Source organism: Solanum dulcamara, chromosome 9 (genome assembly GCF_947179165.1).
Source record: "Solanum dulcamara chromosome 9, daSolDulc1.2, whole genome shotgun sequence".
NCBI lineage: Eukaryota > Viridiplantae > Streptophyta > Magnoliopsida > Solanales > Solanaceae > Solanum > Solanum dulcamara.
The window spans coordinates 73,457,356-73,474,952 of record NC_077245.1 but is presented as its reverse complement, the minus strand read 5'-3'; the positions used below and the strand labels follow the sequence as shown (position 1 = coordinate 73,474,952).

The following is a 17,597-nucleotide window of genomic DNA, read 5'->3' as shown; positions in this document are numbered from 1 at the left end:
CTTTAACCTCTAGACATCTCCATAGTATCTCTTGTGGAACTTTATAGTAAGCCTTTTCTAGGTCGATGAATATTATATGCAAGTATGAAATATGTATATTAATTATATATAAAATATGTATATTTCTTATATATTATAATTAATATTTAAAATATAGATATTTACCGACTATTATTTTGATGGTTGCTATCACCCACAGAAAGCCCCACCCATTTAACTAACCCGAAACTAAAAACCCGACCCGCTTGTTTTTACTTTCATTTGAAAAGAGCGCCCAAGAAAACTCATGGAAAGAGCTTTTCGGATGAGCGTTTGATCCTATATTTTTCTCTTTAACTCTCATTTTCTGGAGAATTTTTCAGCAAAAGAATTGTGGGTTTCGTTCGAATTTACTGTTAAAATGGACCTTCGTCCCAGAAAGAGACAAACACAGTCTATTTCTGGCTTCACACAAGCTGAGGTACCTTTCTATTTCGTTACTGGGTTTTCAGTTTTAAATTAAGAAATCATGTCTTCCAATTTTATTCTTTGATGGGTCGTTGAAAAATTGGATATTTTCTGGGTTTTCAGTTTTGGATTAAGAAATCATGTTTTCAAAGTTTGGTCTTTGATGGGTCATTGAAAAAATGGATTAAGATGGTATGTGGAATGTGAATTACGTTGATATATTTGTATCTATTTTGGATTTTTTATTTTTTTTTTCAAGTTTTGGCCTTTAGATAAGAGGGGAGGGTGTGGAGGAAACGGATTAGGATAGAAGGTAAGTAGGCAGTAATATGTTGTCTTGTTGTTCGTCTTTGTATTAGTAGTTGTAGTGTTGCTCCTTTGTAGTTCCCTTGTACCTTGATTATTGTATTGTTTTGTTGTAGTTTATGTTATGTTGCTATTTTGTTGTGTTTTGTTTTGTTATTAGATGTTGGTTCTTGTTACTTTTGTTACTTATTTCGCTGGATTGCTTTGGATTGTTTTTTCTTGAGCAGAGGGGTAATGTTTGTGCACACTCTACCCACTCTATACCCCACTTTGTGGAATTACATTGAGTATATCATTGTTGTAAGTTTTGGCCTTTTGGGGTTGGGCTGGGCATTCGGTTCTTCGGTTTGGTTTTGTTAAAGTTTGGTTCGGTTCTTCGGTGTTCGGTTTTGAAAAAGTGTGCACCGTATTCCAAACCAAACTAGATCAGTTCGGTTTTTTCAACTTCGATTCGGTTTATTTCAGTGTTTTTAAACGGATTTTTCGGTGCAAATAAAAAATAAAATGAAAACATCCACCGCACTAGTGCACTTTAAACATCCAGCCAAGTGCCAATGTACAAAGTACAAACTTACATTTAATTTTTAAATGCTACTTCCCAACCATGTTCAATGTTATGCTCAACCATGCTACTGCCCAAACTAACACGAATTTACAAACATTACATTTAAATGCCTAGCCATGCTACTGCCTGAGAATTGAACTGCGACTGTGGTCTGCGTGACTATGTCTCTGCGAGTTTTGTTAGTTTAGACTTTAGGGCTTCAATATTTGGGCCAAATTCAAAATGGATTGGGTAAATATTAAAATACTTTGGGTCAAATATATCAGTAATATAATTTAAAATATTATTTAAATTTATTTAATAAAACTTGGTTTCTTCGGTGCACCGTGGTTTCGTGACCCTTACACCGAACACCGAACCGAAGAACCGAAGTTTCGAAAGAAGAACCGACACCGAACCGAAACACCAAAGAACCGACATCAAAAAACCAAATTAGTTTGGTTCGATTCGGTTTTTCGATTTTTCAGTGTTTATGCCTACCCCTACTTTGAGGTCTTTGAAATTTGCTTTAAGATGGTATATTTGTATATGGAATGTGAATTAAGTTGATATATTTCTAACCTATTTGATTTCTATTTTGAATTTCTTTTTATTGTTTTTAAGTTTTGGCCCTTTGGATATCGATCCACTAGTAGATAGCGCTAGGAGAGATCCATTATGGTGGGATGGACCATTCTCGAATTTCGGTTAGCATTTCTGTCAATCGGCAGAAGGCTCACGCATGCTGGGAGGGTATGACTTCAAGGGATGGACTCGATCGAACGGCCAACCACTTGGTATTTTTGTAGGAGATGAAATCCAAAAGACCATTATTAGCGTGTAGTAGATTGGCCCGAGTCGGTAATAGGCCAGTCGAGAAGAAATTTCATCAATAGATTGAACGGTAGATAAAGGATCAGAGGATGAGAGGGGTAGATCTACCCAATATGGACCGATAATGGATGGTCCCCGCCAATTGTTTATCTCTCTTCCTCGCATTCCATTCATGACCTAACGACTATCCCTCTTTTGGGGAGGAATCACTTACTGGATCAAACCCAAGGATAGGTTTGATCGGCCGGATGTCTTTGAAATTTGCTTTAAGATGGTAGATAGTTGTATATGAAATATGAATTAAGTTGATATACTATTTCTTACCTACTTAATCTCAATTTTGAATTTCTTTTATTGCTTTCAAGTTTTTGCCCTTTGGGGTCTTTGAAATTTGCTTTAAGATGGTAGATATTACTATGTGAAATATACATTAAGTTGATATATTTCTTATTTGATCTCTATTTTAGATTTTATCTAATTCTTTACAAGTTTTGGCCTTTGAAGTTGTTGGAAATTGCATTAATATGATACATGCATTTGTAATAAATATGATATATGCATTATTATTCAGGCTGTGTGCAAAGAATAGTTGGGTCTGCAGTAGGTTAAGGTTTAGTGTGAAAATAGTCAAACTATGATGAATGATCTGTGAAGGGATACATAGTATTTATATAGGTGACTCCAACTTGTTGGTGTAGTTGATTACACTGTAATCCCACAAGTGGGCTCTCGAGAGGTTAGGATGTAAGTAGGCGTTACCCCTACCTTTGTGGGGTAAAACTACACATTTTCAATCTGTTTTAATTTAATTTATATTACACTCTTTTTTTAGTCGTGTTTTTATATATTACATAGACTTTATTTAAGTTGAGGTCTATCGAAAACAACCTCTATCTCTACGAGGCAGGGGTAAGGTCTGCGTACACTTTACCCTCCGTAGATCCCACTGATGGATTACTCTGGGTATGTTTTGTTGTTGCTTTTACATATTACACTCTCATTTTGAGACATTATAAATCATTTGAATTTTTAGTTTGGTATTTTCTCTGTCAAAATAATGATCTTCTATTGTTAGTATGTTTTTCTACTGCAACTATTATACTCCATACGTAAGTCAAAAATAGACTCTTTTCTCAAAATGTGCACTTTTGGCCAAAAACATTTCAATGCATTAATAAAGGCATAAGTTGCGCTTACTAAATTCGATTCATAAGTTGCATTATAGATGGACATACAATAGTATTCCAAAAATGAGATTTAGAACTCGCATTCGTAAAATGCGATTTGTGCACCTATCTTTCCCATCCGGTGTTGGGAACCCGCATGGGGTCTTTGGGCCTTGATTAATCCGGGCACTGCGTAAGGCCCATTTAAAGGGAAACCCTCACTAACATGATTTTTCTATACCCACGGCTCAAACCCTAGGATTCTAGTTAAGGGTGAAGGGATCATATACATTCACCACAACTCCTAGTGGTTACGGCCATCTCTGCTATACACTGATTTAGGACAGTTTTTAGGTAATTTCTTTAAGCCTATATTTTGGAAAAGGCACCCAACGAAATCATGGAAAGAGCTTTGTGACCCTTTGATCCTATATAATCTCTTTATTCTCATTTCTTGAGAATTTGTTCATCAATAGGATTGCGGGTTTCGTTCGAACAACTGTCAAAATGGACCTTTGTCCCAGAATGAAACAGATACAGTTGATCTATGGCTTCACAGGAGCTGAGGTGCTTTTCAATTTCTTTTTTTGGATTCCCATTTTGGAAAAAGAAATTTATGTTTTCCAAGTTTGGTCTTTGAAGGGTCATTAAGGAATTGAATTAAGATGATATGTAAATGTGCATTAAGATGATATGTAAATGTGCATTAAGTTGATTCTTATTTGAGCTCTACTTCAAATTTCTTTTATTGTTTTCAAGTTTCGGAATTTGGGATGTTCGAAAATTGCATTAATATAATCTATGTATATGTAATAAGTATGAGATATGCATTGTCACTTTGCCTGTGTGCAAAGAATGGCTGGGGTTGCAGTAGGTTAAGGTTCAGTATAATAATACTCAAACACTGATGAATGTTTTTTGGATGCAGAGGATTTATATTGGTGACTCCAATTTGTTTCCAATTTAGGTGTAATTGATTTGTTTATTTTGGAATTGTCGTAATGAACCCTTCCTACCAAAAGTTTAAATTTGTGCTTGTTAAAATTAGTTTTCTCTTTTTCCCCAATACCCTTAGCTGGATTATATTTGGTTATAGAGTTGAAAATTTGTTGTCGTTGTGCTCTTTCATTGTCCACACTGGATCTGAGACATGGCTGAAACTCATATAGGAGGCAGTAGTAGGTTTTTTTTCCTCGCAAAAGCTTGACGAGCTCATTGGGTTAAATATTGTTCTTTTTTTTTTTGCTCATGTTCGTGAAATGCACCTTACACACATTATTGATTTTTCTTTGTTCTTTTTCCTAACCCAAGTATGGAGATATACCTTGTTGATATGTGACCGTTAGACTTAAACTTAGGACCACTATATGTTCTGTATCATCTTAAATTATATGAACCACGTAATATAAAAGTTTAAGCTGTTACAAAGGGTCTGCAACAATGCAGAAAGGATGAAAACAATTGGACGACAGTTATTGCAAAAGGTTAGCAAGTCTCAACTCTTGGAATTGGTCAAACTAGTGGGTTTGGTTTAGTTTGCATTCTATATGTCAGAGTTAGAGTGACTAGTGAACGGGTTCTTGCTTTGACTGATATATATCACTCTAACATCCAGTTATTGCAACCTTTCTGCATAATTTCGTAGAAATGGCAGTCTTAGTGTTTTATTTTAAAAGATTGTTGTTATTTTTCATTGTGATTGTGAATTCCATCACCACTGCCAGCCCTATCGTTTTGCTCGCAGTGAGTGAGCTGTGGTGATCACACCTGCTTGCTTCTCTGAGTATGTGGCTGTAGGAGTAATTTATCCTTTCTAGCATTGAATAATTCTCGAGTTGCTTCTATTGGGAACTCATGCATTAGCTCATAGTGTTCTTGCTTTGGGTGGTCTTTGCGCAATCGTCTGGCAAACTCTGCTTGCTGGACACTGAGTGTTGGTGTCTTGATTCATGATATTGCAAGGGTGGTGGAATTCAAAAAAAGAAAGGAGAAAAATGCCCTACATCAAAATGATGAAGAAAGGTAGAAAAGAGCTTCTTGAACTATATTGGGATCATTTCTCAGATTCAGAAGCTCTGGCTCTTACATAGATAGTTATTTCGTTTTTATCTTATTTTGTTGATCTTTTGACTGGCTAGAATTTTCTTTTTGAGGAAAGATCTGTTTGAGTTTCTTTGCACATTCCCAATTTGCTACATTTGAGTTGAAGTTTGCATGACATAATGAAGTCAATCCACAAACAAATGTATTGGAATTGTCAACTCTAGTTTCAGTTATTTTCCTGTGACATGCAATTTTTTCATCGCCTTCACAACTCTTTCATTCAAGCAGGTTGAGAAAATGGAGAAGTTACTAATTGAATCAAGAGAACAAGTTTGTGACCCAGAAATATGCAAGAAATTGGCAAAGATGTTCACGTGAGTTTGTCTTTGGGCAAAGTAACAGTTCTTTTTAATATAAACCAAACTGATCTGTACATGCATGCTCTTTATTTCATTGTCTTGTGTTTCTAGGCGCTCTAAAGGACGTGCTGGGAAACCAATTGCTAAGTGGACTGAGGTTCGTGCTTCAGCAACCTTCCCCTAGGACCTGATCTTCTAGCTTGATGTTTCACATGGCACTAACTATTGTACTTGATTAGGTACAAGCTTGGTTCCAGAATAGGTTGGTATGCTGTCCGTCAAAGGATCATTCAGCTGAGGCCAACCAAAAACTTCCTGATTATACAGAAGGATGCACTTTGAACAAAGCAAATGAAAGCTCTCATATTCCTGAAGGTCTTTTTCAACATATCTTCTCTATGTTCTTGACATCTGAATGGTTATATGAGACTGATGTGGTTGATTGCAGCAGTATTCTGTTACTTTCTCACTGGCCCATTAACAGTGAACGTTAATAGTACTATGTTTAAATTCTAGAAGATTGGCTGCTGAACTGACTACAAAAGCTGCTTTCTCTGGAGAAATATATTTTTGATCAAGTAAATGCAATTCATTCATAAACATGGCCAAACTGGCTGTGTACAAATGGTATACCACAAGGTGGAAAATCTACAATAGGACATGATTCTCTATGAACTCCGCCCAATCATCTATGCCACAAGGAACTTTTTGTGCTCACCTAAAGAAAATAAGAAACCGGAGACTGCTTCTCAACCGAAAGAAACTCGACTCTACTCCTTCAAAAGCTCTCCTATTTCTCTCTCCAAACAATCCATTAATGCAAGTGGAACATAATTCCAAACCCTTCATCTTTTCCTCCTCTCACTCTTCCAACTAAGCATCAGATCTCTCACAGTTTTTTGCATCACCCACGAAGTGCCAATCCACCTAAACATATCCCACCATAATCTTATGGTTAGCCCGCAATGAAGAAGAAGATGATCCTTGTCCTCGCCCGCCTCCTTATACATGTAACACCAACATACTCAAACAACCTTCCACTTTCTAAGGTTTTACACTGTCAAAATCACCCTTCTAGCAGCTAGCCAACTGAAAAAGTACACCTTCCTCGGCACCTTAGGGATCCATATTGCATTACATGGAAAAACATGTCCCTCCCTAACCAAAAGTTTTTCATAATATGAATTTTTGCAGTGAACACTCCGTTAATCCCTGAGTCCCACCACCAAGCATCAGGATTATCCACCATATTGGTTTGTCTATGTAGTAAGGCTAACAATGTTTGAAAATTAGTCACTTCCCAATTGTTAAATAACCTTTCTAAACCTTCAAGTCCAAAAAGTCTCTCCACCTTGATTTCCCCTAATATGTTGAATCGTCAAGTTTTTTGGCAAAATATTTTGTACAACTTCTAAAAATCATCTTTCAAAAGCGTGTCCCAGTACCACCTATGTCCCCAAAAATCAACTCTCCTTCCGTCTCCAACCTTGAATGAGATATTTTCCAAAAACTAATCCCATCGTGTCAAGATATTCTTCCACATACCACAACCGTAAGGCAAAGTGATATCTCTAGTTCTCCACCCCCTTCCAAAATCCCATATTTATCAACAATCACCCCCTCCACAAAGCTTGTACTTCCCCCCCAAACCTCCAAAGTCATTTATCCATCAAAAACTTTATTAAAGACCTTTATATCTTTAGTTCCAAGACGTCCACATTTTTTAGGAGATGTGACAATCTACCACCACACCAAGTGAAATTTCTTTGACCCACCTGCCACATCCCATACGGAATTTCTCTAATCTTTTCCAACTTCAGTAACCAAAGTTGGAGCATGAAACAAGGACTTGTAATATGTGAGAATGCTCGATAATGTGCTCTTAATAAGCACTTCCTTCCTGCTTTTGGACAAATATCTTTTGTGGCACCCTCTAGTCTCTTTTCAACCCTCTGAACAACCGGGCTCCACACCGTAAAATCCTTATTTGGCGCATCCAATGGTACTCCAAGATAGGTGGTTGGGAGAGCCCCAATCCTACAATTGAAAACTTGAGCAAGCAATCCAATGTCATTCACCTCCACCTCCCCCACAAAATTATCTCACACTTCCTGAAATTAAATTTAAGGCCCGACACCACCTGAAACTAAGAAAAGGACTTCGCCTAAATAGTCCAGTTGGGTCTCAATTGCATCACAAAAAATCAAGGTATCATCCGCAAACAACAAATGAGACACCAATACTGTCCCTGCACCCCAAGTGTTGCATCAAAGCCCTTCAAGTAGCCCCCAAGATGGTTGTATCCATCATCTTGTTCAAAGCTTCCATAACTAGAATAAACAACTTTGGTGATAGAGGATCCTTTTGTCTCAAATCCCTCAAACTCCCAACAAATTCGCATGGGCTACCATTCACCAACACAGAGAAATCTCACCGAAGAAATGCAAAAATAAATACATTTTCTCCACCTCTCCCTAAATCTCATTTGAAGCATAATATAGAAATTAAACAGTAGCATCTTTAGATGAAGGAGAGCCTTGGAGAAATGTATAGTTGTCTCCGTGTGACCTATGGGTCACGGATTCAAGCCGTGAAATAGGGAAGGGATGCTGACCTTTCCTAGACCCTACGTGAAAGCAGGATGCTCTGTCCACCGGACTACCCTTAGCACCTCTTTATGCCTTAGTGGAATATACACTATTTCAAAAAAAAATTATTGTCTTGGTGTCTATAAATATGCTTTTTGAGCCGAGAGTCTCCCGGAAACAGCCGTCCTACCTTGGTAGGAGTAAGGTCTGTGTACAATTTACCCTCCCCAGACCCTACGTTGTAGGACTTCACTGGGTTGTTGTTGTTGTCTATAAATATGCTGGGGAGATAAGATTCTATTAATATTCCTTGGCTCCCACTGAGGAAGTAATTGTTGAGTAGTTCCACATCACTAGGATGTGGTATATTTGGTTTTAGGCGATCCTCAGCTCATGAGCTAGCTTTTGAGGTTGAGTTAGGCCCGTAGTTCATTTCTTGTCATGGTACTAGTGCGAGACTTATCCCAATTCTTGGTTTACCCAATGTTGGCCCCCGAACTATGTTGTCCACACTCTAGTTGGCAAGCCTAGGCAAGAAAGGGTTTTGAGTTGTCCCACATCGGTGGGATGTGATATTTTGGTCTCCTTATATAGTCTTGGAATGTGGTATTTTGGCTACTTATATATCTGAGAGATCTTCACCTCGTGGGCTAGCTTCTTGGGTTGAGTTAGACCTAATGTCCATTTCTTATAAGTAATATTGTTTGCAGGTATCCAAAAGATCAGTTATGGGAGCGAAGTGACTATTCCACAATTGTCTTTAATTGTTAAGTGAGAAAACCTCCGTCACAGTAATGCATTTGGTTGACATCATGCAGTTATCCTGCACTATTTATTGAATTAAACTATTCATTACTACATAATGTTGGGCAAACTGCATTCAGCAATGTTATGTACCCCAAGAATGTCTAAGGTGGACTACAAGTCCACTTATTTGCCTATCATTTAAATATTTAATTCTTAGTGATACATTATCCTCAAGGCATTTATCTTGAAGTTCATATCTTCTCTAAGTTTGAAAATAATATCTGAAACACATAGGATGACTCCAATAATTTAAGTTTACAAAGAATTTCCATCTGACTGTTGTTGGGCCAACTGAAAGCTTAACATCTACTTAAAGTTACATCCAACTGACATAGAATGCGATGCAGAGATAGAGTAATCACGTTGAGGTTATCTGGTACTTCAGTGGAGAAAGTAAGTAGTTGTTGAGATATGAAAACGCCTAGCCCTTTCTTTTTCTTAATTCTATTTTCTACTGTAGATAGTTGCAACTATCTTCATGCTGAATAGTTGCTTCTCCTTCCTCTAAAGTTAAGAGTTGCATTTCTTTTTGTATCAGAAATGTACAAATATAGATCTGACAAACTTTTCGCAGGCCAAAAAGATCCAGTGCTGTCAGAATTGGAATTTGAGGCTAGGTCTTCTAAAGATGGGGCATGGTAAGACTACATTAGCAAGCAAGAAGGTTTTGGTCTTTCAGTCAATTTTTTTAAACAGACTAAAATTATTTACTGGCTACACTACAAATTTCAGCATTTTCTTCTGGATGCATAAATCAGATTTATTAGCATTTTGCGTTAGATGCATTCTCAGCTGTATTGATGTTAACTTTGAGATGCATATTCTTGTGATATTGTTTGCATTTACCTCTCGTTGAACTACTTCTTTTGATGCATGTAAACTTATGCCAGTGCTTCTATTTGTTTGTGAAGCCCATAGCTCAAGAGGTTCCATAAAATGAAATTAATTGCTTGAATAGGACATCTGTGTCATCAACATTATCCTATTTTTCTATCTTTTCATTTTTGGAAAGTTTTAACTGTTTTCTCTTTCGGTCCTTTTTATTTTGATGGCTGCTCAATGACTGCTGGTTGGAGAATGTCTTTATGTTAATTTGTTTTGAAATTTGAGCAATATTAGACCCTATCAGTTTAAAAATGGAGAACCAGAAAACTCTCGACTTCTTCTGCGTGGTTTGTTAGTTCAAGTTATTGGTTCAATAATTAACACTGTCCAAATATTTTCCGGAAGTCTAAAGGGTTCAAGTTGAGAAGCACTAAGACAAGTACTTGTAGTGTTAGTTTAGTGATGTAATTCACAAGGCAAATGTGGAAGTGAGGATTGATACACAAGTCGCCCCTAAGAGCGGAAGTTTCAAGTATCTTGAGTCAATAATCCAAGGAAACGGGGAGATCAATGATGATGTTATACATCATAATGGAGCGGGGTGGATGAGATAGAGGCTCACATTTAGTATCTTGGGTGATGATAATGTGATGCCAAGACTTAAAGATATGTTTTATAGAGTGGTTGTTGGACCATGTTGAATGGTTCCGGTCAAGAACTCACATGTACAGAAGATGAAAGTAGCGGAAATAAGTATGTTGAGATGGATATGTGGTCATACTAGGAGAGATATGATTAGGAACAAAGATATTTGGGACAAGGTTGGAGTGACCCCCGTGGTGGACAAAATGAGGGAAGTGAGATTGAGATGGTTCAGAGTTCAAACATGTGAAGAGAATATGAACAGATGCCCCAGTGAGGAGGTGTGTGAGGTTAGCTATGGTGAGTTTGAGGAGAGGTAAAGGTAGACCGAAGAAGTATTGGATAGAGGTGATTAGACATGACATGATATATGTTACAGTCCCCTATAATGGATCTAGTTATGGGACGCTGCAAGGCAAAATCAGAGTTAATGTAGAGTGAACTAGGCGTCTTGAAAGAGGTTTCCTTTTTTCGAGCTATGGTGCTGGTTCGTTAAGAGAGAACCTGCAATCTCTTGAGTTAAAGTACTCAAAAATAGGATAATTTTCTGCTTAGATTTCCTGCAATAACCTGAGAGTTTTAAATACAGTACTTACAAGATAACTACCCCTAGAAACTAGGACATGACTTTCTAACAGTACTGGAATGAGATCCACCAAACTAATACAAAGAAATAACTATTACTAGAATGAGAAACTGCAAATAACTACTAGAAAATAATTATTACTGCAAGTAACTACTACTGTTAACCATTGAGAGACTAAGGAGTGATAACATTACTCCCCTCCTTCAAATTACGCTCCTCAAGTGCTGTGTGTGGAAAGTATTAGTATTTCCCTTTTTTTTTTCAAAAAATTCTTCCTCATCGTATATAGAGTCAATCCAGAATAATTTCTTGCATTAATGACCTCGAGTAAATGGTTCATCACAGTTGAAACAAAATCCCTTAAGGCGCCTTTCCTCCATTTTAGATATGGTCAGTTTTTTCACAAATCTGGCATGGTGATAAATCTGTTGTCTTTGATCTGAAAGCATCTAACAATTGAGAACAAATGGGTTGTTCCTTTCTTTCATAAAGCCAGGATAAACTCATCGCCGTAGCCAAACCTGGAGAATTATGCAACTCAACCTCAATTGCTATATAAGCAGTAAGACTGCTAATATAAAGTTCAATTTTTTGCGATTGTGCGAGTGTACCAGCTCACGAAACTAACTGCTCAAACTTTTCTTGGTAATCTGCCACAGACCCGATCTGGCGTAACTTAGCCAATTTTCCCAATTTCTGACTTCTGAGTGGTGGCCCAAACCGAAGGTTATAATGACGTTTGAATTCATCTCAAGACGACTGAGGCATATTTGTCTCTAGTTGAAGAAACCAAAGTTGTGCATTGCCCTCCAAATGAAAAGAAGCAAGTCCAACGTTTTCTTGTTCCGGAGTTTGTTGGTTCCGAAGAAGTGTTCACATCTTTTCAACCACCCCAAAGGGTCTTCTTGGCCATTAAATCGTGGGAAATCCAACGATCCTGATCCTCCTACCACTCTAGTTTTGCCCTTCCAACTGCGATTCTGACTGGTATGTTCAGTTGAATCAGAATCGGCCTTCGAATTTGCTAAATCCTTTCTGAGTGCATCCAAGCGAGCATTTGTTGCTTCCTGTCTGGCTGAATTGGTTGCATGTTCTTCTTGGAACAAGTTCACCAGTTGTGCTAGTTGATGTTGAATTTGGTCTCCCACAACTCCCGGCTCTAATACCAAGTTGTTATGGCCCTCTGTAATGGATCTAGTTATGGGACGTTGCACGACAAAATTAGAGTTAATATAGATTGAATTAACAGTCTGGAAAGAGGTTTTCTTTTTTTGACCTATGGTGCTGGTTCGTCAGTGAGATGATGCATGAGGAAGGCGTGGAAGTGAGGCTTGACACACAAAATATCCCTAAGAGTGATAGATTCAAGTACCTTGGGTCTATAATCCAGAGGAGTGGGGACATTGACGAGGATATCACACATCGTATTGACGCAACGTGGATGAAGTGGAGGCTTGCCTTTGGAGTCTTGTGTGATAACAAGGTACCACCGAAACTCAAAGGTAAGTTCTATAGAGTGGTGGTTTGACCGACATTGATGTATGGAGCTGAGTGCTGGCCATTTAACAACTCTCATGTTCAGTAGATGCATGTTGCAAAGATGGATGTGTGGTCGTACTAGGTGCGATAAGATTAGAAATGAGGATATTCAGAATAAAGTGGGAGTGGCATCCGTGGTGGACAAGATGAGAGAAGAGAGACTGAGATTGTTTGGACATGCGAAGAGAAGATGCGTAGAGGCACCAATGAGGAGGTGCGAGAGGTTGGCAGGGTTAGATCCAAAAAGTATTGGGGAGAGGTGATAAGACAGGATATGACACATCTACAGATTATCAAGGATATAATAACCTTAGATAGGAAGGTGTGGAAGACACGTATTAGGGTTGAGGGTTAGTAGATAGAGTAGTGTTGTCTTGCTTAGGGTGGTTGGTGTTTGCCAGTGTACTAGTTGCATTAATGTAGTTCTTGTTTTTGATATTCCGTACTTGTTATTGTTTCAACAATCTATCCTAGTATGTTGTTTATTGTGGTTTGAATTTTTGATTGTTGTACTATTTTATTGTTGTTGTTGCTGCTGCTCCCTTTTGGTAGACAATGCACTGTTTTCTTGTAGTATGCTATATTTCTTCTTTATATCTGGAATTGCTGCATTTTAGCCGAGGGTCTTTCGGAAACAACCTCTCTACCTCCACAGGGTAATGGTATGGTCTGCGTACATTCTACCCTCCCCAGACCTCACTTGTAGGATTTCACTGTGTATGTTGTTGTTGTTGGTGGTGGTGGTCATTAAGAGAGAACCTGGAATCTCTTGAGTTGAAGTACTCAAAAAGGGGATAGTTTCTTCTTAGATTTCCTCAATAAACTGAGCGTTTTAAATACAATATTTACAAGAAAATTATCCCTAGAAACTAAGACATGACTTCCTAACATTACTGGACCGAGAAACTGCAAACTAATACAAAGAAATAACTACTACTAGAATGAGAAACTGCAAATAACTATTAGAAAGGAATAACTGCTGCAAATAACTACTATTGTTAACCATTGGGAGACTAAGGAGTTATAACAATATACCTACAACTTATCAAGGACATGGCCCCCGATAGGAGGATATGGAGGTCCGTGATTATAGTAGAAAGCTAATAGGTAGTCGAGCATTATCTAGTTTTCCATCTCAAGTATTATTACTATTACTCTCATATTATTTTATTCTTCGATTGCTATTGTTATCTGATGTTTCTTTTGCTTTGGTTATCATATTATTTGTTGTTGTTACTATGCTTTTCTACATTATTTACTTCTGCAATGTTATATTTCTTTTTCAAACCTGCTTTGAAATGCTTTACTTGAGGCGATGGTCTATAAAAAAACCAACCTCTCTGCCTTCACAATGTAAGGGGTAAGGTATGCGTACACCCCATTCTCCCCAGACCCCATTGTGGAATTACATTAGGTATATTGTTGTTGTTGCTGATCATTTGCATATTAATCTTAGGATCCATAATCTTAAGTCTGTAATATTTTGTGTGGCTTGATCTTTGCTGCTTCTTTGCTTCCAAGATCAAAGAGTTTGTTTCTCCCAAAAGTATTGAGAGGCTTAATCATGAATTCCTGGTTTTAGATCAATATTTAAATCATTGGAACTTTGTTCCTATTATTGGAGGCCCTTCTCTTTTTTGTTCTTCTCGAGATACCACAACATACCCCGTATGATCTTACTAGTGGGGGTCTGGAGAGGGTAGGATGTACACATATCTTACCCTTTACTTTTGTGGTGTAGAGAATATGTTTCCGAGTGCCTTAGCTCGAAAGAAAAGAGAAGAATTTGAAGCATGGTAGCACGAAATATGACAGCAAAATAACAAGATACAAAGCAAATGAAGTAACAGCTAGTAATACATATTGAAGAAAAGAAACTACTCGATTACTAAATAATACTACTAATAAGGAGACGCGGAGATGAGGCTAGCCCCTTGCATCTGCCACATGTGTGCAACAACACTCGGCTACCTACTAATTGTGTAGCCTAATACTCGCCCTTCACACTTTCTTATCTAGGGTCATGTCCTTAGTAAACTGAAGTTGTGTAATGTCCTGTCTAATTACCTCCATCGATTCTTCTTAGACCTACCTCTACCTCTCTTGACTTCTGTTATGGGCAACCTCTCACGCTTATTGGTGCATGAATGCTCATGCACCTCCTCCTCACATGTCCGAACCATCTTAGCCTTGTCTCTCATCTTATTTTACGCCACGGGTGTCACTCCCACCTTACCCTGTATAACTTCGTTCCTAATCATATCTCTCCTACTATTTTAACACATACATACGAGCCTCCTCATTTCACTACATTCATCTTCTGAATGTGGGTGTTCTTGACTTGCTAATACTCTTCCCTATGCAACAATGTCGGTCTAACTACCACGCCGTAGAATTTACTTTTAAGTCTTGGCGACACATTCTTATCGAACAGTGCCTCTAATGCAAACTTCCATTTCACCCGCCCTGCTTCATACATGCAACATCCTCAACAATCTCCCCGTCCCCATTGTTCTTTTCGAGATCAAGCAGAATTTTTTTAGGTTGTTTGACTACATGGTTGTGCGTATACGTCCACCTTTTCTCCTATGTGCTTCCTGGATGTTTGAAACTGGTGAGAGGCCGTTAGAGCAATGACTATATGCTTCTTCAATCATCTTAGTTTAAATTTTAAAAAAATCAAGCTTTTTTGTCAACGAGGATTGTATTTTGCCCAAAATTGTATGACACTTCAATTTACATATTCCTTGTGGGATTATGAAGTCGAAAGATTAGTACATTCTGGCGACATGATTAATAGTATTTTCTTCTGGATTTTACAGGTACGACATTGATACAATTATCTCTCACCGGTTTCTTAACTCTGAAGAACCTGTAAGCAATTGAACTTGGCCAATTATATTTATTTTAGAACTAATACCATATAACCCAACAAGACATTGTGGGATAGGCCAAACTGTTCTTAATGAATGTTTAGCAAAGAGCTAAAGTAGCTCCTAAACATATTTCTATTATGAAATTCGTTATGTAAGCATAATATAACAATGTAATGTATTGCAGGAGGCTCTTGTGAGATTTGTGGGCTTTGGATTAGGGGAGGATGAATGGGTAAATGTAAGGAAGGCAGTCCGTGAGCGTTCCGTTGCTCTTGAGCATTCAGAATGTAAGAAAGTGAAGGTTGGGGATATTGTTTTGTGCTTCCAGGTACTTCTTTATTCAAAGTTATTTTTTCAAAATGTCACAAATGTATTTTCTCTCCTCATTGCCTCAGGCCCTGGCATACATTAGTTTGTCAGAGTGTGCATAACTTCTTTTTTTTTTTTGTTCTCTTCGTTTTTAACTTATCTAGGAGGGAAAGAACCAGGCAAAATATTTTGAAGCTCATGTTATAGGAATTCAGAAGAAATTGCATGACATAAGGGGCTGCAGATGTCTCTTTGCGATTCGTTACACTAGTGATGTCACCGAGGTAGGTATTAGTTAAATAAATGAGTTAACATTTTGGAGATGGACTAAGTTTACCAAGATTTCACTTCTTCTTGCTCAGGAAACAGTTCGTTTGTGGCGACTGTGTGTTCGACCAAGCATATTAGCGCGTCCTTGATGCAGTTTGAACTTCGAATATGGTAAGATGTCGCCAGCATATGCTGCTCAAATGCTCAATCATAGAATTGTCTCCGATGAAGAAGAAAGAAGTCAGATGATCGTATTATCTTACTCTATTTGAGATAGCGGACCCAAACTTGTTTGGGACCAAGGCATAGTAGTTGTCCTCTATTTTGGTAGATGCAAAAGAAATTTGTGAATTGTTGTGCTTGCGTATTTAACTAGGAGTACATCTAGTTTAGCTTTTTCTTGCCAACTAGGTCATTGACTGCTATGGTGGTGGAAACGATTGTTATGTCATCTTCCTTTAGACTCTATCGGTTCAATTATGCTCCAGCAAGATTGAAATTGTTGTGTTAAAAGAAAGGATTAAACTATACTTTTTTTTATTTCAATATGGACTACCCAAAAAATGTTGAAGTTACCATTATCATTGATGCAAAAGTTGCAGAAATGATCATTAAGATATATTTTGATGTGATTAATTTTGTAGGTTTTGGTCGTTTATCTGTACAAGTAGTTTAACAATGTATAAAAATCAGAAAGCAATTGACACACTAAGATGTCTGAATGCTATTTCACTACTGAAGAAATGTCGTTCCATTTGTGTGGGCTAGTAAGAACTCTCTTTCTGATAATCTTTCATGTTCCCCAAAAATAATTCTGACAACAATATTTTATTATTACTCCCTTCATTCAATTTTAGTTGTTCACTATATTCAAAAGTAAAATTTTCACTTTTACTTGTCACTTTTAACATATCAAAAAAGACGCTATTTTTTAAAAATATTTTACACTCAACCTTAATTACTAAATTCCCAAAACCTAAAACTATACTTAAGTTAATGTGGTAAAATATTCATTAATCATTGTTTCTTAAAGGGTGTGCAAAGTTCAAAGTAGACGTGATGGAATTTGAAATGTGTGTCGTCATGATCTTGATTTTTGGATCGTGATACATTTCGTTGTTGAGATTTAAAAAATAAAATTATTAAATTCTTCACAAAAAATGAATTCAGACGCACACGCCTGAAAATTTTAGCCAATTATAATATAACACAGAGTAATAAATTCTTAAATTGCAGTATTGAACTTCCCAAACCAAGCTTGAGAAGACTGTTTCAAACCATAGAGTGACATGCTCAATCTAAGAATGACAACTTCTTTGAGATTTCAACCTAACATTCACATAAATTCAAAATTATGCTTACATACTGAAAGTCCAACAAAAGAGCTTTAGGTGAAGTAAAAGTGAACGAAAGGAATATTAAGGATAATAGATCAACTTTCTTTCCCGGTCCAGTT

At 37.3% G+C, this 17,597-nt stretch overlaps 1 protein-coding gene across 1 annotated transcript; it reads left to right on the top strand.

The window, feature by feature from the left end:
* Positions 1-272: 272 nt before the first annotated feature.
* LOC129903431 (protein SAWADEE HOMEODOMAIN HOMOLOG 2-like) lies at positions 273-16,689 on the top strand. Its single transcript, XM_055978988.1, has 9 exons — positions 273-460; positions 5,629-5,714; positions 5,811-5,856; positions 5,939-6,074; positions 9,669-9,732; positions 15,509-15,560; positions 15,747-15,890; positions 16,036-16,155; positions 16,234-16,689. The coding sequence occupies exons 1-9, from the start codon at positions 401-403 to the stop codon at positions 16,288-16,290; spliced, it is 765 nt and encodes a 254-aa protein (XP_055834963.1). The 5' UTR covers positions 273-400; the 3' UTR covers positions 16,291-16,689.
* Positions 16,690-17,597: the final 908 nt, after the last annotated feature.